This window comes from Hemiscyllium ocellatum, chromosome 12, assembly GCF_020745735.1.
Source record: "Hemiscyllium ocellatum isolate sHemOce1 chromosome 12, sHemOce1.pat.X.cur, whole genome shotgun sequence".
Classification (NCBI taxonomy): Eukaryota; Metazoa; Chordata; class Chondrichthyes; order Orectolobiformes; family Hemiscylliidae; genus Hemiscyllium; species Hemiscyllium ocellatum.
Window position 1 is genome coordinate 62,088,363 of NC_083412.1, and position 21,239 is coordinate 62,109,601.

The 21,239-nt window shown below is 38.1% G+C and overlaps 1 protein-coding gene across 1 annotated transcript in view; it reads left to right on the forward strand.

The window, feature by feature from the left end:
* The window catches only part of casr (calcium-sensing receptor), a 36,413-nt gene extending 23,164 nt beyond the window's left edge, over positions 1 to 13,249 (forward strand). Inside the window, exons 4-6 of the mRNA XM_060833098.1 lie at positions 5,856 to 6,086; positions 8,967 to 9,090; positions 11,819 to 13,249. Coding sequence (XP_060689081.1) covers positions 5,856 to 6,086; positions 8,967 to 9,090; positions 11,819 to 13,230 — 1,767 coding nt within the window. The 3' untranslated portion in view covers positions 13,231 to 13,249. The remainder of the gene's footprint in view (positions 1 to 5,855; positions 6,087 to 8,966; positions 9,091 to 11,818) is intronic.
* The last annotated feature ends 7,990 nt before the right edge of the window (positions 13,250 to 21,239 follow it).

The following is a 21,239-nucleotide window of genomic DNA, read 5'->3' on the forward strand; positions in this document are numbered from 1 at the left end:
CAGATGACATTTAACCACTCTGTTTTCTGTCCAATTATTTTTGTCTCTCTGGGCTCTATCTCCAACTATCGTTTACTGCTCCCCACCTCATCTTCTGTATAAAAACCATCCTTTTCCTAGCTACCATCAGTTCTAAAGAAGGGTCATTGGACCTGAAATGTTAACTTTGATTCCCGCAGTTCTTTTGTGTCTGGATAATGTGCTTCATTGAATGTTGACAGCATTTCTATTTTGTTTTGTATTTACATCATTGGCGATATTTTACTATTTGTTAATTTAACACACATTAATAGCCGGGGGTGGGGAATGCTATCAAATTGAGGGTGAGGCTGATGGTGCATTCTGAATGTTGATAGTTGTGATAATCTTAGAGGACTGTTCTCTCATTATGGAGAGATAACCAGAAGTGAGTTTAACCTGAGGGACAATTTGCCTCAGGTGTGGGGGGAAGGTTTAGAAGGTGGGATCTGCACAATGACTCCAGCTGGTGGGAGAATTAAAGCTGGACTGTTGGGTTTGCACTGCATTGTGAACCAGCCATGCAGCCAACTGAGTTAATTGTTATAAATATAAATGAGTCAAAAAGTGTGGTGCTGGAAAAGCGCAGCTGGTCAGGTAGCATCCGAGGAGCAGGGGAGTCTGCGCTTTTTCAGCACCACACGTTTTGACTCACTTTCCCCTATAAATATAAATAAGTTCAGCAGAGCTCAACATTTTCTTCCCATTTATTATTTTAGAAAATTATTAGCTGTGTATCACAGCCGAGCAGAAAATATATGATACATAATGTTAATATACGGTCTTGTGGACTAGTGTGTCTCAAACTTAAATGTGTTTGACATCTCAAGTCAGGATGTCACATTTAATGTCTAATGTTGACATGTTAACACTGTCTATTGCTCTGATCAGGCTGCACCCCAAATCTGCATTCGCTTTGAGTCTGACAGGCTTGAGGAAGCATTTATGCTCAAAAGGCAGGAAAAGACCACGTGGTTAGATCAGATGACTGAGTTATTAGAAAAGAAAGGCAGAATCACCCAGAGTTTAAAATTAAAAAGAACAATCAGATTATAATTAAAAGGGGCAGTCAGTAATTAGACTACATTCAAATTAACCTGGCATTGTGCCAGTAAGTATTCACCGGCCTCCTCAGTTTATTGCAACAAGACTAACACAATGTCTTTGCTTATGGATACATCTCTCTCAGGCCCACACTAACTTAAGTTTTAAAAGGAGACACTTTAACCAGGCTTTCCTGAGTTGGTAAAAATAGTGAGTTTATTCATTACTAATTGCAAGAAGAAATAAGAACACAACACATACACAGATTAGAAATTATAAATAAATTTTTATGTAAAAAAATTATGCAACCCAGAAACTTTTAAATTTTCTGTGAAGAGTGGTTACTCGAATATTGTGGCCATTACAGTGGATCAAAGTTTGGGAGAACATTTGTAGCTCGGGTGCTCGTTGTTATGGTTCTGTTCGCTGAGCTGGGAATTTGTGTTGCAGATGCTTCTTCCCTTGTCTAGGTGACATCCTCAGTGCTTGGGAACTTTCTGTGAAGTGCTTCTGTGATCTTTCCTCTGCCATTTGTAGTGGTTTGAATCTGCCGCTTCCGGTTGTCAGTTCCAGCTGTCCGCTGCAGTGGTCAGTATATTGGGTCCAGGTCGATGTGCTTATTGATTGAATATGTGGATGAGTGCCATGCCTCTAGGAATTCCCTGGCTGTTCTCTGTTTAGCTTGTCCTATAATAGTAGTGTTGTCACAGTCGAATTCATGTTATTTGTCATCCGCGTGTGTGGCTACTAAGGATAGCTGGTCGTGTTATTTCATGGCTAGTTGGTGTTCATGGATGCGGGTCATTAGCTGTCTTCCTGTTTGTCCTATGTAGTGTTTTGTGCAGTCCTTGCATTGGTTTTGCTCATGATTGGGTCCTTCGTTCTGGTGAGTTGTTGTCTGAGAGTGGCTATTGGTTTGTGTGCTGTTATGAGTCTTAGTGGTTGCAGTAGTCTGGCTGTCAGTTCGGAAATGCTCTTGATGTATGGTAGTGTGGCTAGTCCCTTGGGTTGCAGCATGTCCTCGTTCCGTTGTCTTTCCCTTAGGCATCTGCTGATGAAATTGCGCGGGTATCCGTTTTTGGCGAATACATTGTATAGGTATTCTTCTTCCTTTTTTTGCAGTTCTGCACTGCAGTGTGTTGTGGCCCTTTTGAATAGTGTTTTGATGCAACTTCTTTTGTGTGTGTTGGGGTGGTTGCTTTCGTAGTTCAGGACTTGGTCTGTGTGTGTGGCTTTCCTGTATACCTTAGTGCTGAATTCTCCGTTAAATGTTCTCTGTACCATCACGTCTGGAATGACAAGCAACATGAATTCGACTGGGACAACACTACTATTATAGGACAAGCCAAACAGAGAACAGCCAGGGAGTTCCTAGAGGCATGGCACTCATCCACAGATTCAATCAATATGTACTTCGACCTGGACCCAATATACCGACCACTGCAACGGACAGCTGGAACTGACAACCGGAAGCAGCAGATTCAAACCACTACAAATACCGGAGGAAAGATCACAGAACCACTTCACAGGAGGCTCCCAAGCACTGAGGATGTCACCTAGACAGGGGTCGAAACGTCTGCAACACAAATTCCCAGCTCGGCGAACAGAACCACAATTACAGTGGATGTTACTGGTAGCATTTGCAAACTCCAAGGATATAATTGCCCAAAGGTGGAATCAAACCCAGGTCCCTGGTGCTGTAAGGCAAGCAGAGCTAACCAATAAGCCACCATGCCACCCTTGGTTGGGAGCTGAACAGTCAATTTCAAGATTCTTAGTTTTGTAGATCGATTGAAATGCTTTTGTTCTGATTACTTTCAGTAGTAGCTGACTGGTAGCATTCAGAGTGTGAAAGAGTCCTTTCCCTGTGCATTACTTGTAGTGCTGGGGTATTTAAATGGCTGTTCTCAGAGCTATGATCTTCACAGCATACTAGTCTACACACTCGGTATTGAGCTGCTAACATATTCAAAGGGTTTAAACTCTTTTAACTCCTGCCTTGTGATTCTTGAAAGGGAGGAAATGCAAATTTATCTTGAGGAGGATACAGCTTCCATTTTTTTTAGATTAGATTCCCTACAGTGTGGAAACAGGCCCTTCGGCCCAACCAGTCCACACCAACCTTCTGAAAAGTAACCCACCCAGACCCATTTCCCTCTGACTAATTGACCTAACACTATGGGGCAATTTAGCATGGCCAATTCACCTAACCTCCACATCTTTGGACTGTGGGAGGAAACCAGAGTACCCAACGGAAACCCACGCAGACACAGGGAGAATGTGCAAACTCCACACAGTCAGTCACCCAAGGCAGGAATCGAACCTGGGACCCTGGTGCTGTGAGCCAGCAGTGCTAACTGCTGAGCCACTGTGCCGCACTTTATAGTGAATGTTCTCCTTTTGAAGCTTCTTTGACACTTGCCAGTTATGACAATTTATACAATCCACTGGGATAATGCATTGTAAATAGAGCCCGACTTTACCCAAGTCATACCAAATGTATGCATTGTACACCAATTTACATGATTTTTGGACAAAGATTGATATTAGCCATAGATCAAGTCTCTGTACTAAATAAGAATTATTATTTACTATAAATAGTTTACGTAGCTACAAGAAACTAGATATAAACTATTAGCATGTAATATTATTAACTAAAACTAATTCCCTAATAAATCCCTCCTTTACACATACTCAGATAAACAAATATGAAAAATAGATTATTAGTTTAGATAAAAAATGGAAGTCAGTTTCTTTGTCAGTCAGATTCTTTGTTCTGAATTTGAGGTGATCCTACTTCAGCTGGCCAGGTACTTGGTATTTTCAGTTGTCTTTCTCTATCTCTGGAACTGCTTGTGAGAAGTACATAATGACTGATTCATTTGAATAATGTCTTGGATTAATCAATTCAAAACTCACAGCTTACAACAACTAGCTCAGAAAAGGTAACTAGTTTTCTTCAAGTTAAAACTGAATTTTTTTTATAGCAACTAACAGGCAGCTTCAGTTGGGGAGAACAACAGTCTTCCCCTCTCCGTATGTCTACATTTCTGCAACTTGTTTCCAGTTCCTATCTGCTAAGCCAGCTGAGAATCAATCACCTTCACTAATAAACAACTCCTTGGCTTCTGATCATCTGTACATTACAGGAACCTAAAGACACAGAAACAGAGTTCACAATAGGAATCAAATTCCTTGCTGTGAAATTGTGCAGTCGTTCTTTTAAATCCCTGTTTTAACAACAATTCTTTCTCCTTGCAGACCAGTCTTTAAAGACACAAAAATAAGAGACGCAGTTCAGATTCATTCTCTGAAGGCAGCCACTGAATTTACAATTGCTGTCAATTTTTGGCTGTATGTAGCTGTTTAAAGAATTACACATACATTTTAATTAAAAAGTTTGGTATCTCCATAGGTGACCCATGGTTATGATGCTATAGAATGTTCTCTAGATAACACCTTAGAGTTAAATGGGTATTATTTAAGAAGTGATTAATGGTAAGATGAATAACCATCAGTTTCCAGGAAAGAAAGATGTAATGAATTAAATCCCACAACTTATTACGAAATCTGTGAATCACACCTTAAATGTAATCTAAAGACGGTCACCAAACATCCAACAGCAAATTCTGAAGAAACCTCTTTACCTAGAGAGTGTTGGAAATATGAAATTTACTATCGCAAGGAATGGTTGAAGTGAATAGTAAAGATGCACTTAAGAAAAAGCTAGACAATCATTCGAAAAGAATGGAGGTTAAGGTGTCAGATTTAGAAAATCAAAGTTGGAAGGATGCAGAAGTAGAACGTAAATACTAGTATTGACTGGGTGGAACAAATGGCCTGTTCTGTGCTTTCTATCCTGTAGAATCCTACATAAATAGAAATACAGTTTCCAAGGAGCCAGATCTCTGTAGTACTTTTACAATTGGTTCAAATAATCACTCTCTGTTTGGGTAACCATCCTAAATTATCAAATGTCTGGACCAATAGCTACCATTTACTTACAGAGAAAGAAAATTCAAAGGAGTGAGAGAGTGGTCCATGCTCCTCCACTCACTGTCACCAATCAGGATCAATCACAAAACAGTGAAATCTAATAATTCATAACTTTTACAAATTACACATATTGATTATGTGATTGTTTTTCCTACGTTACCCTTTTTTTAAACTTTGATCCCCTGTTTGATTTAGAAAGTTTGTTATGCACAATATTCACTGAGACCAGGCTGTGACAGAATCTGCTTTTTTTACTTCTTGCTTGAAGGAAATATAGTTTTGCTGCATTTCTTCTAGAGTCTGTTTTTTATTCTTCACAATTAGCCATCAAACTTCCACATTTTCTATTTAAACGATTGTGTTTTTTTAAATGAAACATAGATTCCAAGTGTGCAATTACTTTCTTTATACATTTCAGTTTATTTATCAAATAAAATCTGAACTTTAAGTTAGCCTGACAGGAGTCTACTCAAATTGATTGAAGTCACTGTTTTTAGCACCTCAGATCCTTTAAGGGAGAGAGAGAAATAACGAAGTCAAAATGAAAACAAATATAAAACAGAATCAGAGGGATGTAAAGAATTTGAGAGGGCATCAGTGAAGACAGTAGCAAAGGAGAGAGGCAAATGGTAGTTATTAATATTCATTTGTTTTGTCTTTGTTTCCTTCTCAGCATTGTCATGATAACATAATAAACAAACTTTAAGAAAAAGTATATGGAGCCACACTACAGACCAGTGTGCTTGAATGAATTACATGTGCAAGGTTTGTTACAAAGTCTTTTAATTGTCTACTAGGTTCTCAACCATCTGCTGCATTTGAAGTTTACAAACAGCATGGGCGAGCAGGTTGATTTTGATGATCAAGGTGACCTTAAAGGAAATTATACCATTATCAATTGGCAGTTGTCCCATGAGGATGAATCTGTAGTGTTTCAAGAAGTTGGCAACTACAATGCAGATGCTAAACCAAGTGATAGACTCAACATAAATGAGAAGAGAATCTTGTGGGGTGGTTTCTCAAAAGTGGTACGTGGTCATTTTTTTAATCCTCTGTTTTATTCTTGTTCAATACACAATTTGTCAAATGTAAAATTTCATGATTTTCATTGATTGTTGCAATATATCTCTTCAGCTGCCACTTTAAAGAAAAATACTTCTACTGAACCATCACTGGTCTATAGTTGACTAGTAAATAGCTATCCTTTTAACACTATACAAGGGAAAATATATCTGAATACATTTTAGTTAATAGATTAATATGTAATAGCTATTTTGCTGAAATAAATGTACATTTTGTCAAAGCTTTTCATCTGGCACTCATCAGGACAATTTGCAAGAATACCAATACGGGGAAAAACCAACATTTATACAGAATGAGAGGAGAGTGCTGTCTGATTAGTGAGTGAACTTTGATAGTAGAAACATTCTTGTGGAGAATGCACCAAAGCATTAAACCAGCTAACTATCAGCCTTTATTTAGATTTTAAACAAATTAGGTCCAGTTTCAAATTTAAATAAAGTCTGGCAGTCACTGTCAATAATCATTGGTGCATACTCCATCACAATGTCTCTACGAATTAGAACCAATGTCTCAACCAATCAGCACCCTCCTGTTGTGTAGTACAGATGTTGATTTACCTGTTAGAGTAGGCATTCTTGCAAACTGTCCTGATGAATGCAAGATGAAAAGCTTCAACAAAATGTGCCTTTTTTAAAACAATGCACAAGTTTTGGTCTACTATTCAGCTGTTTGTATAATAGCTATATTTATCACTACCTCTCAAATATAATTAGTTGTTTTGCTCCTACTAATAATATTACTAATTTACTATTCTTATATTTCCAAACAATGTTGAAAGTTAATTTCAAACCACATCAGTATTTAATAATACAGACTGGGATAATACTCAGACACAGTTTATAATATATTGTTTGTACTGTTTTTTATTTTGTCTCTCACTTACAACACCAAACTCAAAATCTCAAATATTTAGCCTTTGGTTCCCCATTCAACACAATATTTCTACAGTTCATTTGACATTTGAAATCCTCTTAACCATGAAAACGATTATCACCTTTCACCCTGGTTGTGCTCCCTGGTTTAGCCATTCACTTTCAATACTGACTGGATGACATGAAGCACCTTTAAGTTCTGCTCTCATCTCCTAATACTGTTTATTATTTTAGAATCAACCTGGAATCCAAAAGTAATCCCAACTTATTTTCCCCTCTGCAATTTTTTCAAATTTTGTTTCCTGTCACCTCTACTCTAACCTTCAACAAATGAGAGCTCATAAACTTCTTGATTACCAAATCTGAGAAACCATCAAATCAGCTGCCACAGCCACTTCCCTCCCTTACTCGAGTCCAAAAGGCCAAATTTCCTTTCACACTCTTCCATGCTCCAGCCCTGATCTCACATTTTCCTCTTCTTTCTTTCCTGTCTCCAATCATGTCCTCTCTGAGCTTATGTTATCCACAAGATCCACCTTCTTCTGTCTGGTCCTTTTTCTCAATAAACCTCTGAGTGCCCAAGTTTCCCTGCTCATCTCCATGTTAACTCACATGGTGAATATTTCTCAATCTTCAGATACTTAAATATTCCACCTTCACTTCTCTTCTCAAAAATCAACCTTTGATCCTTCTATCCTTGCAACTTATCATCCCACCTCCAATATTTCTCTCCTTCCAAAAGACCTAGAACATGTTGTTACCTCCTCAATCAATTTCTGAGGACTATATGTCTGAATCCCTCCAAACAAGTTTATGTCCTATCACCATATCAAAGTGACAAATGTCATAATATGTAACTGCAACAAAGGTGAACAGACTCTCTACCTCCTTCTCAATCCATCTGTTGCTTTTAGCACAGTTGGTCACATCATCTTCCTCTGAAGCCTCTCCACTGTCATCCAGCTGGGTGAGCTGTTCTCATCTAGTTGCATTTTAAGACCATAAGACATAGGAGTGGAAGTAAGGCCATTCAGCCCATTGAGTCCACTCCGCCATTCAATCATGGCTGATGGGCATTTCAACTCCACTTACCCGCATTCTCCGCATTGATCTAATATTTGCCAGATCACATACAATGGATTCTTCTCCACCTCCTGTAAGGGTATGATTACTGTCCCCCAAGAAACTATCATTGACTGCATCCTATTTCTTATCTATGCAATACCCTTCTGTAGTATCATCTGAAAACACATCAGTTTTCCTCAATGCACTGATCACTCCCAGATTGAACATACTTGATTTGGCCTCTAAATTGTAAGATGAAGTTGTGAACACCACATTTAATTTATAGAATTTTCTTCAATGGTAGAAGTCCACTTGGAGATAATTTACCAAGATTAAGAAAAGAATCTTTGACCAGTACTTTCAACCAAGAGTTCCATTGTTCACAGTTTTAACAAACAACCACATCCGTAGCAGCAGCTCAACTGACTTCTGAGTTTCCGATATTGGTTAGCAATGTAGTGACAGGTTGTGAAGACTTTTGGTAAAACAATAGGGAACATACAGAATTGAATGGAACAATTCCAATTTCAACTTCGCCTAAATTGCATATACATAAAATGTACATGCAGGCAGTTGCTTTGAATTACAACTACAAAGGAATTGCGTATAGACAAATGTCACATATGAATAGCAACCTAATCTACTTGCAGAATAAATAGAGCTAAAGCTGCTGCAAAGGAATAATGTTATATGTCAGAACTTATTTCAATGGAAAGAAATTTGATGGAAAAACTAAATATTGAGTGATGGATCCATAGAGGGAAAAAAACCTGGCAGTGAATTTATATGGGGAACTTCCCACAATAATTATAAATTCGACTGAAAGAATTTTAATGAATCTGCTTAATGTTTCAATATTTCTTCTTTTTTTAAAATTTACATTCCTAGGTGCCTTTTTCAAACTGCAGTCGTGATTGTGTGCCTGGCACCAGGAAGGGGATAATTGAAGGGGAGCCTACCTGCTGTTTTGAGTGTGTAGCATGTGCAGAAGGAGAGTTTAGTGATGAAAGTGGTAAGCAAAACTATTAGTTTTATTACTGTACATGTGCCCGTAACTGAAACAACTGTCCAGCATATATGTTCAAATCTCAGAGAGTTCTGCCTTCAGAAACATGTAAACTGAAATGCAGATAGTATAACTGACATGCACTTACATCTCTGCAAGGATCAGCAAATATATTTATGAACATTGAAAACATATAAACAAGGAAAAGAGCAGGCCACTTGGCTCTTTGCATCTGTTTTGCCGTTCAATAAGATCATGGCAGGTCTAATTTTAACCGATTTTACTGCTCCTCGGATGCTGCCTGAACTGCTGTGCTTTTCCAGCACCATTCTAATCTAGGGTCTAATTTTAACCTCAACTCTATATTTCTGCAAGGCCCCAATAGTCTTTAACTCCTTGGTAGGGACTGAAGGAGATTGCTTTTGCAATGCTATTTATATTTATGACAGAACTACCAAAGTATATAGAGAAGAAATAAAACACAGCTGCACCTGAAAAATAGGCATTTACAAATGTGAAAGTGACCCCTATATTCTGTTGGCTTCTGCAGAATGTAAATAAAGGCTTATAAATTTAACCTTACCTGACCCATTAATATCTATAGCTCATTTAATGTCATATTAATGCAGGGCTGTAGCTGGGCAAGCACTCTGCTCGCTTGAAATTTATGCTGGTTTGTTTAAGTATATAAATCTGTTCCAAACAAATTATTTAAAGGTGGGAAGAAATATAGTAAAATTAAAGAATTTATTTCAGAATACTCCACATTAACCAAAGATTCTACCATTGTTTTATTCTCGTGTACAAATTTATGTTACGAGCTGTCTGGAGACTAGTAACCTCTTTATTAAAGTGGATAAAAGCAGGGGTTCCAGGGGACTTACAAAGGGAATAAAGCCACAAGATTCCTTTGTTTTTAATAAATAACAATAAACATTTGAATAGTAATATAATCTGCAATGCATGTACAATTTATATTGCAAGGTTTGTAGCTCAGGTTGAGGTTGAGGGTGTAGGTTTGCTCGCTGAGCTGTAGGTTTGATATCCAGACGTTTCATTACCTGGCTCGGTAACATGAGTGGCGACCTCTAAGTGAAGCAAAGCTGTTGTCTCCTGCTTTCTATTTATATCTTTCTCCTGGATGGGGTTCCTGGGGTTTGTGGTGATGTCATTTCCTGAACATTTTCTGAGGGGTTGATAGATGGCATCTAAATCTATCAATTTATATTCTAAAACCCAGAATCAACTATCGGTAAAATATGAGTAATGGACTGCGATTAAGCACCCCATAGTGCACATAAAATAGCAAATGTAACCAATGCAGGATTGTTCTGCAATTACCCCCATAAATTAGTGATGACATGGTTGGTCATCAAATCTCATGAAACTTAACAAGGAATTCTTCACTTTTCATTTCTTCTTTTCTGCTAATCTGGCCCTGCAATTCCCTTCAGTTTCATTGTGGGCTGCCTCAATGAAAGTTCTGTTCTGGTCAATCACTCTCCCTTCCTGAATCGATAGTTCCCTGGAATCCAGAAACTGCACTCCAATACTTCATCACAGGCTGTACTCCAGCTTTTCAACAAAATCTAGCTTCTCCTCTCAATTTTTTCCTCAGCTCTAATCTTGCTCAGTCACATCCAGCAAATACAACTTATGTATTTTACAACATCCAGTCTTAGCTGTAGTGAAGTGGTAGTACTAGTGATACTTTGCTTCTTATTAAATGTCCACAGTTCCTGGGATATTTCCAGAACCTTGACTTGACTTCTAGTTCCCTATTAACTCCTTGAACCTCTTCTTCAGACCTAACAGCACTGAGACATTCAACTGTTGTGCAAAGTCTTACTGAGGCCCTGACAAACAAAATCCATGTAATTCAGTTGTACTCCCAGCAGCATTGTGTAACACGGATTCTGTCTTTCTCTTCCTTTCTCTTACTCACAAACTCATTCACTTCCCCATTGCTTATAAGCTACGAGCTCCTCTTCAGTGACCAGTGAACTATTCTAAGTGACCTATTGAAAACCGTGCAACCACTACCATCTTTATTTCTATGAAGAATTACATGTAACTGATTTATTTTGGAACATCCAAATGCAACATCCCTTTGAAACTGAGTGTGCCTTAATGTTACTTCCTCATAGAATGCTGGCTTCTGCAGAATATTTAAAAAAGCTTATAAATACCAGGATTCATCACACTAACAACTTTGAAGAAAACAGATGTGAAATGCACAGATAACTTAGAGTCAAAGAAGGAAAGAATACAAACTGAGACATAAAACAAGTGGAGATCAGAAAACACAAACAAAAGCCTTACAAGGAACTGTAAATAAAGTTGTAAATAAAAATGACTCATTTGCAATAAATGCATTGGGATGCAGAACATTTGAAGATTTAGTGAGGACAGACCGGAGAGCCAAGCAGAACTTATTATAGATTAAAATGTGAATAACGAAGAGCAGGTGAATGATATTATTGTGATGCAAGTAGGTGGTCGGTGAACCAACTAAATCACATTAAAATATTATTCAACCTTAAAACCCAGCTAAAAGATGAGGAAATGTAATCCTTACACTAATGATTAGATAAGGTAGCAATAACATGAAAGCAAGGCAAACTGGACTGAATATACTCTTGCACTGAGTAAAGAGTTAATGCTTTGAAAGTTTAATTGTATCAAAGAAATAACTAACTATACTCGATGTTTGTCATCTCTTCTCTTCCTTTAGATGCAAGTGCATGTACAAAATGTCCCAATGATTTCTGGTCAAATGAGAACCATACGTCATGCATAGCCAAGGAGATTGAATACCTGTCATGGATTGAACCTTTTGGAATTGCCCTGACAATATTTGCCATTCTAGGAATACTGATGACTTCCTTTGTTTTAGGAGTATTCATTAAGTTCAGAAATACTCCTATTGTGAAAGCCACTAACAGAGAACTCTCCTATCTCCTCCTCTTTTCCTTAATCTGCTGTTTCTCCAGCTCATTGATCTTCATTGGAGAACCTAAGGATTGGACTTGTAGATTGCGTCAACCCGCTTTTGGAATCAGTTTCGTGCTGTGCATTTCTTGCATTCTGGTGAAAACAAATCGTGTATTATTAGTCTTTGAGGCCAAGATCCCAACCAGCCTCCATCGAAAGTGGGTGGGCCTCAATTTGCAATTCTTACTTGTTTTCCTCTGTATTCTAGTGCAAATAGTTACTTGTGTTATCTGGCTTTACACAGCACCCCCTTCAAGCTACAGAAACCATGAACTAGAAGATGAAATCATTTTTATTACGTGTGATGAAGGTTCATTAATGGCACTTGGTTTCCTCATTGGTTACACATGCCTCCTTGCTGCCATTTGCTTCTTTTTTGCCTTTAAGTCTCGCAAACTCCCAGAGAATTTCAATGAGGCCAAATTTATTACCTTCAGTATGCTCATATTTTTCATAGTCTGGATCTCATTTATTCCTGCTTATGTCAGCACTTATGGGAAATTTGTTTCAGCTGTAGAAGTCATTGCTATTCTTGCATCAAGTTTTGGGTTACTTGGATGCATTTATTTTAACAAATGCTATATAATTTTGTTTAAACCATCAAGAAATACAATTGAAGAAGTGAGATGTAGTACGGCTGCCCATGCTTTTAAAGTGGCAGCAAAGGCAACTTTGCGGCGTGGCACCTTGTCTCGTAAGAGGTCTAATAGTATTGGTGGTTCCACTGTCTCCTCTCCAACATCTTCAATCTGTAGCAGAAGCGCCCATGATGAGCAAATAACCATGGAGATGCAGAGATGCAGCAAGCAGAAGGTCAGTTTTGGAAGTGGAACTGTCACTTTATCCCTGAGCTTTGAGGAAACTGGAAGGTACGCAACTGTTAGCAGGAGCATGAGGAGGAGAAATTCAATGGAAGCCAAATACAGCGATGATTTTTTGATGAAGCATAATGTTTTGATCCCTCTTCAGAATTGTGATACAGGAAATGATACACGGTGCAAGACGATGGGAAACAATGGATCAGGAACTCTTGAGTCATTGGATGGTAGCAAAGAACATGCCAAAAATACTGAAGATATATCCTCCAACACTTCAATAAATTCAAGAAACCTTGTTGATGGCATCATTGTAGATAATGCTATAAATTCTTAACGATGTAATATTTCAGATTGTTCCAGTGATTTTTGTAAATTATGGTGCAAAATGTAAATTATGCTTTTTCTGGTTTGCATCAGAAATGAAAATTCAAAATTATACCTAGAAAACTACCCAGTTCAGAACATTCAAATATTGTTGAAACTGAGAGGTACATTAGAAGAGCAGCTTCGTCCTGGCAGGAGAGTCCTGGATTTTCTATAAGAATGACATACATATTTTGAAGCTTGCATTTGGATTTTTTCAGTAATGCTTCAGAATATGTCACAAGGATATAAACAGAATGAAACAATCACATTAACTGGAATGGACTCTGGATCCACAATTTTAAATCTTTATTCTTTCAAAGCTTGCCATATAACAGAGACTAAAAAGCCCTGTATACTTGAAAGATCATTAACATTGTGATTGTGTAAATTTCTGTATATTTGCAAGATGATATATTGGGTCAATATATTTAAGGGAATCCACATAATTAAATAATGAGTGATGACCTGTCAAAAACACAGAGAATCTTTTGATATCCATCAAGGAAATTTATGCTATTACAAAAATGAGTTGCACCCATGCTATAGAACTGCTGCAGTAACAAGTTGTTTATTTAGCATTATCATGACAGTTACGCTACAGAAATGCAACAGCAGTGTGTTAAAGTTCATCTGAAGTGAGCTTTAGTAGAAATATGGCTCTGGAAGCAAAACAATGTCATCAGTGATAATGGGTTATCATTCTGTGTTTCCATGGTTATTGTTCTCATGTTACATTTATTAATTCAGTTGTAATTTAGTGTTTCCACAATATCCATGCTGTAAGAGCAGGAAGGGACAAATTTGATTCCGGGTATTAGGAATTTAAATGATGAAGAGACGCTGCAGAGGTTGGGTTTGTTTTCTATGCAAAAAGGTGACTTTTATGAGATCATATTGAAGTCTTCAAAATTATGAAGAGAAATGCTGAACGGTTATTTTCCAAGATGGCACAGACAAAATAATTAAGAAGGTAGAATTGAGAAGAAATAACTTTTCCATTTTCAAGGTAATACCATTGTGGATTAAGTTACCAAGGAAAGTCATTGAAGAGGAAACCAAAATTGTTCAAGAGGCATAAAATACGTTTTCTGGAGAGAAAAAGGACTCAAAGTTTGTGAAAAGATTTGTAGATCGGGTGCTTGTCATTGTGGTTCTGTTCGCCGAGCTGGGAATTTGTGTTGCAGACGTTTCGTCCCCTGTCTAGGTAACATCCTCAGTGCTTGGGAGCCTCCTGTGAAGCGCTTCTGTGATCTTTCCTCCGGCATTTGTAATGGTTTGAATCTGCCGCTTCCGGTTGTCAGTTCCAGCTGTCCGTTGCAGTGGCCGGTATATTGGGTCCAGGTATAAAAGATTCATAAACGTGATTAAGTTTTTTCTAAAGAAGTAACCAAAAAGATTGAGGGCAGAGTGGTTGATGTTGTTTACTTGGACTATAATAAAGTCTTTGACAAGGTTATGCATGCTAGCCTAATTAATAAAGTTAGATTACATGAGAATCAGGGTGAGCATGCCAATTGGATATAAAATTGGCTTTATAGAAGGAGACAGAGGGAGGCCTGTAATGAGTGGTGTCCCCCAGGGATTAGTACTGGATCCATTTTTGCTTTTCATTTATAGAAATGATTTGGTTGAGAAGTTAAGAGGTTAGTAAGTTTGCAGATGACATCAAAATTGGTGATACAATGGACAGTGAAGAAGGTTATTTAAGATTACAAAGAGATCTTGATCAATTGGGTCAATGGACTGAGGAGTGGCAGATTAAGATTAATTTGGATAAATGTGTAGCATTAATAAGGACAGGAGTTATATAATTAATGGTAGGACCATGGATAATGTAAAGAGACTTAGGGCTTCAGGTACCTAATACTTTGAAATTTGCATCACAGTTAGACAGGGTGGTTAAAAGGTGTTTAGCATGCTGGCCTTCATTGTTCAGACCTTTGAGAATAGAAGTCAGGATGTCATATTAAGGTTGTTCAGGACGTTGCTGAGGCCTCTTTTGGGGAACTGAGTGTACTGTTCTGGTCATTATATGAAAGATATTATTAAATTGGAGACGGTTCAAAAAAGATTTACCAGTAAGTTGCTGGGAATGAAATGTTTGAGGTACAAAAATAGGATGAAAGGCAGGGGACTTTTTTCACTGGAGCATAGGAGGTTGAGGGATGATCTTATAAAATCATGAGGGGCATAGATATGGTGAATGATAAGGGTCTTTTTGCTCAGTGGGGAACTTCAAAAGAGAGGACATATTTCTAAGGTGAGAGGAGAAATTTTAAAAAGACATGAGGAGCATTTTCTTTACAGAGAAAATGAACTGCCGGAGAAAGTGGTGGACTTTCAACGTTTCAAAGACATTTGGATAAGTTCATGAATAGGAAAGGTTTGGAGGGATATGGGCAGGTGAGACTAGTTTTTGGGAACATGGTCAGCATAGACTGTTTGGACCGAAGGGTTTGTTCCCATGCTGTATGACTCTATGACTGCAATTCATACTGACAGATGACATTTGGTGTTTCGAAAAGAATTAGTGCTTTGGAACTGATGGCCATTTTCAGTCACTAAAAAATTGAAAGTCATCTATGTGGAGTGCAATATTACTTTAGTTTGCGACACCAGCACAGTCCTGCAACATGAATTAAATTATTTTTCAGTTCCAGTATGAAGGCCAATGCTGCTTTTGACTTATTGATGCTAAGACAGATTTGTGATCCTGTGATATTATAATACTGACAATAGCAAAATAAAACTCACTTTAAAAAGCTATAATCAGCAGCCGGTAACACCAAGAAAGGAAGAGAGAACATGAAAGAAGATCAAGATGTACAGAGAGCCCAGGAATTAAATCTCATGGCAAGATGCAATGTGAGCAGTAAAAATGTATGAACAATTTACTTTCTGTTCTATAGCTGATCTTAATGCATGTGGGTAATTTGCTAGAGGTGAGTTGTAATATTGCAGCAAAAAAAAAGAAGTGACTCTGTACAATATCACAGCCTTGTTCAAATGCAAATGTCATCGAGATAGGATTGATGTGGTTCCATTGGTGAGATGTACAGCCCTTGTACATCACAGACTACACTGATTTCTGAGGGTAGTAAAGTCAGAGGAAATGACTCCAAAAGTCTTCATACTTGACAGAGTCAAGGGCTTGTGTGAAATCAGAAAAGGCCTTATTTATGGTTGGTTGGTCTAGAGACTAGGACTGTGTACTGCAGGCACTTCAAAACAGTTGGGAGATGCCATTATTTGTGCCTTTGCAAGATCCTCCAAATCTAATAGCAAGAAAAGTGATCCAGCAGCAAAGTCTTCTCCTGAGCCAACATGGACACAGAGGTATTAAATACTTTGAATTAGCTGTGCTGGCAGGGACATATCATTTGAATGCTTGCCATCAGACTCCCAAAGCAACTGCCCCACTTATAACTCGGTCATGGCAGGAAACCCCTAGGAGGACATCACAAATGTTTTAGGGTTTTTTTCTAAACATCACTGAAGGGGTTAAACATATCCACTGAGACATGTAACTGACCAAAATGCGTAAAGTTCATTCAGAAAGCACTGAATATGTCAAATAATGTCATTGAGAATGTGCTGTGGCAAAGTCGAGGCATCAAAGGAACCGTGCAAAACTCCAAACAAGCCATTTACTCACCCCTTCCAGTAGTATTTGCCCTTTCCTTGGCAGAGCCTGCGTTTCAGGTATTGGATTCATCAGCCATCCCAGCAACCTTCAAATGAGTGTGGGAGAAAGTCAGGACTCATGAGACTATAATAAGTCATTGGTGATTCAGTGAGATTGAAATAAAAGGTGAAACAGAATAGCAGCTAATGATAGTGGTGATTCAAAGGCAGAATATTGCAATGGTAATTATGGTGTTCTATCAATGCCAGTCTGATACTGAAGTAATGTGACATTAGTGTGACAATAGTAATGGTAATGTGAGAACGATAAGACAGCAGAATAGAGCAGTTTAACATTAATGAAGCGTTAGTAATGAAGGGGTATGACACCAATTAATGGAACAGTTGGCAATTATAAGATTGATGAGGCAACAGTGACAAATGGCATAAAATTGAAATTATCCCCTATCACTTTCACCTAGAGTTTATATGATGTGCAAAGTCTGTTTTTTTTGTTTCTGCAGATTGACAATTTCAGATCTGTAGGATGTGACAGAATGGATGCCGCAATGAGACAAGCTGAGTTGGAAGATGAAACTGAAGTACATTAATTCTATGCAATTGGATAATGCTTGTTTAAAATACATGATCAGATAGTGAAACTGTGTCTCTTCCATTATGAGGTTAGCCAGGGGAAAAGTAGAGTTTGAGAATTTTGAGCCATGTGAAGTTATGACAAACATTGGCAGCTGAAATTATTTCCATGCATTTATATTTGAAACTTATAAGAACACGTAATGACTTTGTAACAAAAAAAATTGTTAATATTATATAAATGCAAATTGTATTTTCAACATTAAATGTGTAAAATTGGTAATTAGATAACTATATATTAAATACAGATTTATTGACAAATAGTTTTTTATAAGAATCAAAACATTTTGGAGCACTTGAATTTTTTTCTACCACTGTTCACTTGTGTATTCTTTGATCAGCTTTCTTCTTTAGAATCAATGACTCATGATATTCATTTAGGAATCTTGACTGAGGTTCATTTATCTGTTTGTGCCTAGATTACCCGGTTTATCATTTTTCCTTCTTTAAAAATGACTTTTATAGATTCATAGAGATGTACAGCATGGAAACAGACCCTTCGGTCCAACCCGTCCATACCAACCAGATATCCCAACCCAATCTAGTCCCACCTGCCAGCACCCGGCCCATATCCCTCCAAACCCTTCCTATTCATGTACCCATCCAAATGCCTCTTAAACGTTGCAATTGTACCAGCCTCCACCACATCCTCTGGCAGCTCATTCCATACACACACCATCCTTTGCGTGAAAAAGTTGCCCCTTAGGTCTCTTTTATATCTTTCCCCTCTCACCCTAAACCTATGCCCTCTAGTTCTGGACTCTCTGACCCCAGGGAAAAGACTTTATCTATTTATCCTATCCATGCCCCTCATAATTTTGTTAACCTCTATAAGGTCACCCCTCAGCCTCCAAAGCTCCAGGGAAAACAGCCCCAGCCTGTTCAGCCTCTCCCAGTAGCTCAGATCCTCCAACCTTTTGTGAAACCTGATAGAAGTTTGGAAAATCATGAGGTCATAGGCTTAATGGTAGATGTTTTTTTTCCCCTACGATGGGGGATTTCAAGACTAGGGGCCACATTTTTAAGGTGAGAGGAGAGAGATCAAGAAAGATGTGAAGGGCAAATCTTTTGTACAGAGGGTGGTTCGCATATAGAATGAATTTCCTGAGAAAATGGTTGGTGTGGGCACAATTACAACATTTAAAAGACATTTGGTTAAGTACATGAATATGAAAGGTTTGAAGGGATATTGGCCAGGAGCAGGCAGGTGGGATTAGTTTAGTTTGGGATTACATTCAGCATGGACTAGTTGGACCAAAGGGTCTGTTTCTGTGCTGTTTGACGCTATGACTCTAATGACCAGGGTTACATTTGTGAATTCCCTTGTAGTTCCTTAAGAGCAGACCTTAAACCTAAGCATGTACCATGTAAATCATTTCATTTTTAATTTCCAGAGGACCATAGTTATAGCCATGTCAAGTTTCCAATGATAATGTGAGGTCGCAATTGTACTTACACCTCCTATGAATTATAACTTGGAAGCTTCATAACATTAATTCATGGTTGACATGTGTCCTCCTCTCACCAGGCAGACCTCAGACAAGAAAACATTGAAGAGCATAAAAACGGGCACTAGAATAGATAAATTACTGATTGCTCTTTCTAAAACTATTGCTACAATTTCTGTCTTAGCAGGTCAATTTTTTTTTACTTGCCCACCCCAAGAAACAGAACAACGTTTTTAAGCAACTTTTCTGCAATTCAAAAACATAAACAGAAATTGCTGGAAAAGCTCAGCAGGTCTGGCAGCTTCTGTGCAGAGAAATCAGATCATTAGGGTCTCTAATTCAGCACCTTGAACTATAGCTGCCTAAAAATTGCATACATCTATGAGACTGAGACAACTTGTGCCAATTTAATAATCTTATATCCCCACATCTTTTATTCAGTACTCCTTTGTGAATTGTGACACACTCTCAATCTGTTATCTTTATGTTCATTTCCTCTATTTTCTTGCAGGGTAAATTTGCACAAAATGATTCTATTATGCACAGTATCAGACAGTCCTTTTCCAACATTAAGTACGCTGCACTTCAGGGTAAAGGCCATCTGGCTTTTGGAAAGAAATGTAGCTTTTATCCTGGGAAGTGGGAGGTAATGGTATTTTCCAGAATCCGGTTATTGACTGAGCTTCTGCTGTTATCGCAGCATCACTGTGAAGCACTGTACAGAGATTAACCTCTGCCCACTTCTGTCTTTATTTAATGCCAAGGGGTAATTTTCAGCCTTTCTGTCCGACAGATTCCCACAGCAAAGGATGGCTCAGGCAGAGGAAAATTATGATGAAGACCAAAAGACTTGCTGGTGATCGTGGCTACATTATACTGCTGTCTCTCAGGACAGTAGCACAAATAAAGTACCACCAAATTGCCTAAGGTGACATGAAATGAGGGTCCATTCAGTGCCACGATGCCTCTGTACAATCACTTCTGTTGCTCTATGTCCTCAAGTAAACTTTAGAAGGTGTTTAAGAATTGCTGATGGTAAGGTATGTGTCAGCTCCCAGGTCATATACAATGTTAGAAAATAACAGACTGATTGTTTGAACTTTGTAAATATTGCATTCATATACGCTGTGCAATAAAATGGCACATTGTTATTCATGAAGGTTAATCACACAGGATGGGGTGTGCTCATTAATGCTGATGTTTTCACTCAGATGATGAATACTAGCCTGAAGAAGTAGAAACAAAGGAAAGCTGATTAATTGACATACGCTGGGGACAGACACTTGTTCAAGAGAGTTAAAAATCACACAACATCAAGTTATAGTCCCATTGGTTGATTTGGAAGCACTACCTTTTGATGCATTGCTTCTTCTGGGAAGAACCATTTGAAGAAGAAGCAGCACTCCAAAAGTTAGTGCTTTCAAAAAAACCTGGTGTTGTGTGATTCTTAACTTTGTCCACCCCAGTCCAAAACCAGCTCCTCCAAGTCTTGTTCAAGAGAGTTTATGTAAACATGGAGAAGAAAGAGTTAAGTCTCTGAGGCAGAGTTTGTGACACAGGAAAGATATCTCCAGTTATAACAATTGCTGCCGGGTCTTATGCAGCAAACACTGAGTGTCCTTTGCTGCATATTATAATACTCCTACTCCTCTATGGCAATGGCTCACTGCAGTGTGCCAGTTGCGAACACTGTTATTAATCCTGAGAATTCCTAACTGCTAAAAAGGTATAGGTGGACAGAACTGAAATTCTGCTAGTACCCAAACTTCAACAGAAACAATGAGGAGCAATTACTGTAGCTTGTAGAAAATGCAATAACTCCCTAAATAAGCACCTACCAAATTCAGAAATTAATATTTGCAATCTCAGACCTGTTTGCAACAGAAGACTGTTACTTATTTCTGTATCAGCTGATCCTAGTTATTGCTACGCTCATAATTCTCACTGAGTTGCCCCAAACTGTACTAGCAATACGCAAACAAGGGACTCTCAACTGCTGTGCTGCTGGTCTCATGCTGATAGCTCCGGTCAGAAAATATAGGCTACACTTCAGACAAATATCCTTCCTTGAAATATTTCTTGTTCAAAAGACTCTTGTCTGAAACATGAAATTTTCTTTTCTTGAGGAGCTGGCTGGCCTGCTATGTGTTATTTTTAAATGTAGGTTTGCTGTATTTGCAATGCTTTACATTTTGTTTTTACTTGGACAATCAACAATGAAAGATAAAGAATGCTGTTGATTATAAGATAT